Source organism: Vipera berus, assembly GCF_964194415.1.
Source record: "Vipera berus genome assembly, chromosome: 1".
Taxonomy (NCBI): Eukaryota; Metazoa; Chordata; class Lepidosauria; order Squamata; family Viperidae; genus Vipera; species Vipera berus.
The window spans coordinates 197,979,895-197,985,703 of NC_138202.1; the positions used below are offsets into that span (position 1 = coordinate 197,979,895).

Genomic DNA, 5,809 nt, shown 5'->3' on the forward strand with positions numbered 1-5,809 from the left:
TAGGTTATACTTTCTACTCTGCAAAAGATTATCTTCAAAATCTTATAATTCTTTTTTGGGGGGAACTAAATGTTTGGTTTAGTATATGTGTAATGGGGTTGTTTTTTCAATGGTTGCATTCTATAAGCATCGTTTCTATACAAAATAATTTTAAAAAGGCCTTGACCAAATTAGAGACCGTCCTTGTTTAGCAACCACAGTTGGGACTGACAACTCAGTTACTAAATGAAGCAGTCTCTAAGTGAAATTGTGACTGTGCTTGCAATCTACTTTCCTTTGCTTCACAGACCTGTGAAAGTCATAATTGTGAAGCTTGGTGGTAAAGTTATTTTCTCATCACCATCATAACAGTTGCTCAAAGAGGCAATTGCTAAACAAGGACTATATGTAAACAGGATCGCTGTGTTTCAGTCAACCCAAGCTGATATTCACAAGTTTCTCTTTTCTTTCCCAGGACTGCAAAGTATGCCAGGGGATTATGTGTCTCGGGGTGGTCCAATGGGCATGACAATGGGACAGCCAAGTTATACACCACCCCAGATGCCCCCCCATCCAGCACAGTTGCGTCATGGCCCCCCCATGCATCCCTACCTTCCGGGACACCCCCACCACCCAGCAATGATGATGCATGGTGGACCACCCCACCCTGGAATGCCGATGTCAGCGACTAGCCCCACCATGCTCAATACAGGAGATCCAGCAATGAGTGGACAAGTGATGGACATTCATGCTCAGTAGCTTAAGGGAATATACTTTATTTTCATGAATGGCAGATTTGAAACATTGTCGTTCTACAGTGACTTAATGGAGTTCCATTCTTGGCATCTAATTTGGACCAAGGAACAATCCGATTGTCTTTATAGGGACCCTGAAAAGCAGGAAAAACACACCAAGTGAAGTCAACTTCTGGGGACAAGAAAAATAACCATATAAGGCAACAGAGTTGAATATTGTAAAATGCTATTATTCTGTTATCCATATTATGTTCTTTCTTATAGATTTTTTAAGAAAAAAAATGTGAATTTTTTTCCACACTATGTGTGTTGTTTCCATAACTCTTCACTTCCTGCAGAAGCCTCCTTACATTTTTTAAAAAAAGCCTTACAGTTATCCTGCAAATGACAAAAAAGATTTATTTGCAGGATTTTTAGAGCATTAAAATATCTATGTCAGGCAGAAGAACATTTCTTCTATCCTAGGATTTCAGCCATGCACTCTGTATTTCTGTTTTTTTTTTCTCTCTCTCTCCCTTTCTCTCTGTCTCTCTCTTTCTCTCTCTCTCCCCCTTTCTTTCTCCCCTCCCTGCCTGGGGCGTGAATTTGCATGTCTAATTCATTTACTCACCATATTTGAATTGGCCTGAACAGATGTAAATCTGGAAGGATGGGAAAAACTGCAGTCCTCAACAATGATTAATCAGCTGTTGCAGGCAATGTCTTAAGGAGTCTGGTAGGAGGAGGCATGGAAACCAAGAGAAAAGTGTATTTGACCTTAATTGTCACATCAGAGCATCATTATCCCCATGAAGCAGCAGCAGCAGCGGCAGCAGCTACCACCTACATCACTTCCTGTTTTATGCCTCTCAAACCATGAACTGAAGAGTTATTTTTACTATGTTGACTTTATTTTTTCGGCAAAGCATCAGTCTTGCATTTTTCCATAGTCCCATCATGGAGCATATATGTATACATTGTAAATAAATTTTGTGCAAAAAGGACTGGAAAAATGAACTGTATTATTGCTTTTTTTTCTTTTCTTTCTTTTTCTTTTTCTTTCTTTCTTAATTTCTTTCTTCTTTCTTTCCTTTCTTTTTGTAAAAGTAGCAGTTTGGTATGAGTTGGCATGCATACAGATTTACTAAGTGGGATAAGCTAATTATACTTTTGTTGTGGTTAAACAAATGCTTGTTGATAGCCTTTTTCTATCAAGAAACCAAGGAGCTAATTATTATTAATAATCATTGCACATTAAGTCTTAGAGTTTCTGACTGAAACTGTTTGGATTGTACAATAACTCAAAGCCCAGCTGTAGTAGTTCAAGTGCAGTAATGAAACTGAATCTAAAATAAAAGCAAATTATTTTTGTCACGCTGGCTCAACTGCTTGAAAATTTTATTTTTCTGCCCAAGCCCTCTAAAATTGTAGCAATTTGCTAGCAACTATTCCAGCCTCACTCTCTCAAAATAATTCTAGCACTAGTCAACTTTAGTAATATTTTTTAAAGTAAAGCATTTTATATGGTAAACTTTCCTAGACCTATCTGTTTATTTTCAAGTGATTTTCAAATCTGTTTTATTAGATGCTAGTCATTCCAAATCAAAAAAGAACCAATTGCACAAGATTAATGAATGCTGTTATGTAATATATTTGTAGTTATTTAAATTAATTACTCTAGGATGTGTTAAATTTTGCTCCTCAAAATGTTAATGTTGATTACCAAAAAAATCTGCCAGTCATTATACCTGAATTAATGCATTTACTTATAGTAAAAGATGTTACATTTTAAAAATCCAATGTTCATAAACAAATCTGGTTGCTGCAAATGGCTGTAGATAGAAATACTGACCAATTTCCCAGCATAGTTGTATATTCTGCTCTGTAGCCAACTGGTTAACTAGAACCAAATAATATGCTTAGGTTTACAATACCTTATAATTTTCTTCTAAATAACATTACAGCTTTAAAAAGTTTCCTAAGGGGATGGTGGAAAAAAGAGAAACTTTCACTGAGGCACACTAATAAAAAAAACTATTTTAAAAAGATTTGATGGTAAACTCCTTGATAGGAACAAAAGACCTCAGTGGTGAGAACTATTTCTGCCATTCACACAGATGTCACCCCATAAAACCGCCCTAACAATTGCCTGTTTAGATTTAAAAGGGAGACCAGTTGTTTGGTGACTACTAGGCAAAGTTTGATAGATTGGTTTATCTACTGCTTGAACCACTTGGAGAGCATTCCCGCTTTATCCAGTTAACATCTGAAATGTTTCAAGAAAAGCCTGTTGATAAGACAGCATCTTCTGCATGTAGGAGATACACACTCCCCACTGTCCAGAATTTGAACCTAGCATTGGACACAAGTCTACTCTTAAATAGTTTCTTTCTGCTCAGAGCCTGACTTGAAGCTTTATTTTATGAACTATAGAGACTATTTTCTGTTCTCTGTCGCTCTTTGTGGAAGGCATAGAGTTTTCAGTGTGTGCCTTTGCTATTAATTAATTACTACTTGTTTACTTTCTCCATTGGAGTAAAAATATTTTCTTATCTAATGTATCTGTTCAGGCTAAGAATCACAATGCCTTAAATTGCACTGATGTTGAAACAGCCACTTAGATCCTACAGATAGCGATTCGGATATATTCCAACAAAGATCGAGTCATTTGCATTAATGGAGGGAGGGACATGGCTGTCTAGGAAACTGCCAACCAATCAGCGACTTAAGAAAGCAAATGTTTAATATAGGTTCCTTCTTGGCCTTTCTTTGCTCAAAGGAACGCCTTCCAACTTTATAGAGGCCGGGGAGTTGTTATATCTTTCTTATCCCTGCGATATCAAAGAAAGTTAGGAATACGTTTGGTCTGATAGCCTTTCCCATTTTTTATTTTATGGAGTGGAGCAAAAAGTGTATGTGCTGCTATTAAAGTTTGGAAGGGATTTTTTTTCTTTAATGAGATTTTTTTTTCATTTTCAGTTGTTATTTTTTACTCGGAAAAACATAACCGAGGCAGTCACATTCGGGGTTACAACCCCAAACTCTTAATCAGCTGCAATTATAGCACATTAATGAATAATACTCTCAAAGCATATTTTTTTTGTTTTTTTTTATTTGTTCGTCACATGTTGGACGGCTTTTACAGGCAAAGGAAAGAGAAGTAAACGGGTTACAAAATAGGGAATTATCCTTCGTTTAGCATTAAAATTCATTTAGATAAAATTGCCACAAACATTTAAATGGAGAGATTAGTTCCCCCTCACGCCTTATTGCACACACTCAATGGCTCCGTTAAGAACATTTTATACGTTGGAAATTCCGTCTTCTCAGGCTGCTGGCTGTTTCCTAGTTACCCACATTCAAAGCGAAGGCAGCAGGGACAGAAGAGAGGGCTGGGGGAAGGGAGAGAAGTTGGGTTCCCCCCCCCCTTTATCACCACCACCCCCGTTTTTTTTTCTTTTTGGCAACCAGGCTGCAATTCATCCTCTTAGATTTGTTAGAAGGAGAAAAAAATAACATTTATTTTCTTTGGACACCCAGTTACCCTATATGGAAAAAGAAAGCGCCGCTGTTTCTCTTTTTCTGTCTCTCTCTCTCCTTCGTCGCCGGCTCTCCCCCCCCCCGCCCCAAACTGGGAATTAAGTTTTGAGTTGGATCCGTTCGTCGCAAAGCGATCGAGATTAACGTAGGTCCATATCGGGGTGCGGACGGACCCGGTCTGGAGGCAGCGAGGGCACCGCTTGAGAAAAAGTTCTGACTTTAGCGCCTTGCCGCACTCGCGCGGGTGCGTGTGTGTTTGTGTGTCAGGAAGCGATCAAGCGGGCTGCTGAAATGCATCTCGGGTTTGCAGCCGGGTTGTTTGCACTGAAAAATCTCTGGAGGGATTAATTGGAAAACGGATCAGTCGTCTTCCACTTTCCTCCTCCCGTCCGTCCGTCCGTTCGTTCGTTCGTTCCTTCCCTTCCTTCCCTTTCCCTCTCGCCGACACCCGCTGCAGAGCCAAAGGAGACAGAACGTCAGCTTCGACTGCCATCTTTTGGGGACTTGGAAAAACGATTCCCTTGCCTTTCCTTTTTTCCCCCCGATGTTCCTTCCTCCTCTACCTTCGTCTTTCCAAACCTCGGTTCCGAAATCGAGATCCCGCTCTAGCCGGTGACGGTAAAAAAAATGGGGTTTCGGGTATTCTGGCCAGCGATTTGGCTTGCAGTTAGTTGCGCCTGGAAATCGTTTCGAAGTCACCGGAGCAAGGAAAACTTGGCGCGGCTGCTTCGCTTTGCTGAAGAGCTCCGCCGATCCTCGGGGGGGGGGGGGGTTGGTTCTGCCCCACAGCTCGGCCAAGCGCGGAATTATTTCCCCCTCCCCCCTCCAAAAGTTTTCTGTTCAAGCTTTTCCTTTGCGGGAGGGAAACCTCCGCGGGCCCCCCCTTTTTTTCCCCCCTGCGAAAAATTGTCGGACGAGGCCGCATGCGCGATGGGGCTCACGGGCCTTTTTTTTTCTCCTTTTTTTTCAGTCGGTGCTCGTCGCGGCTACCGTATTAGTGTAAACGGGGTGTGTGTGTGTGTGTGTGTGGAAAGAAATAAAAGGAGTGAGCCGTCCGCCTGACCGGTTGTGTGTGTTGCGGGCAGAGAAGGGCTTGAAAAGGAAGAAAGCGGGACGACCGCTCGGGAGAGACTCTTGCGGCTGCGTTTGGACCTTTCTTCCCCCCCCCGCCCCCGCCCCCAAGTTTTATAGCGCCTTCTTACCACGTTTCGCGCACGTGTTCCGAGAGTGGGACGAGGGCGGTTGATTACTGAATAAAAGACTTTTTAAGAAATTGCGGACCTGGTGCGCGGGCCTCCCGAGCGCTTACGGCAGAGGTCTTCAAACTTGGCCCTTTTATGACTTGTGCACTTCAAGTCCCAGAATTCCTCAGCCAGGCATGGCTGAGGAATTCTGGGACTTGAAGTGCACAAGTCATAAAAGGGCCACGTTTGAAGACCTCTGGCTTACGGCACCATTAACCGGCGCCTCGTCCCCCTTTTCGCTGGGCTGGGTGGAGGGAAGCGCCAAGCGTGCGTGCGTGCGTGCGTGCGTGCCTGAGAGAGAGAGAGGGGGGG

At 42.1% G+C, this 5,809-nt stretch overlaps 1 protein-coding gene across 5 annotated transcripts in view; it reads left to right on the top strand.

The window, feature by feature from the left end:
- The window catches only part of MEIS1 (Meis homeobox 1), a 180,601-nt gene extending 178,514 nt beyond the window's left edge, over positions 1–2,087 (top strand). For 3 of the 5 annotated variants that reach the window (XM_081314018.1, XM_081314016.1, XM_081314017.1), the window contains exon 12: positions 455–2,087. In XM_081314018.1, the coding sequence (XP_081170144.1) occupies positions 455–738 (284 nt within the window). In that variant the 3' untranslated portion in view covers positions 739–2,087. The remainder of the gene's footprint in view (positions 1–454) is intronic. The other 2 variants (XM_081314019.1, XM_081314020.1) reach the window with 1 other exon arrangement.
- Positions 2,088–5,809: the final 3,722 nt, after the last annotated feature.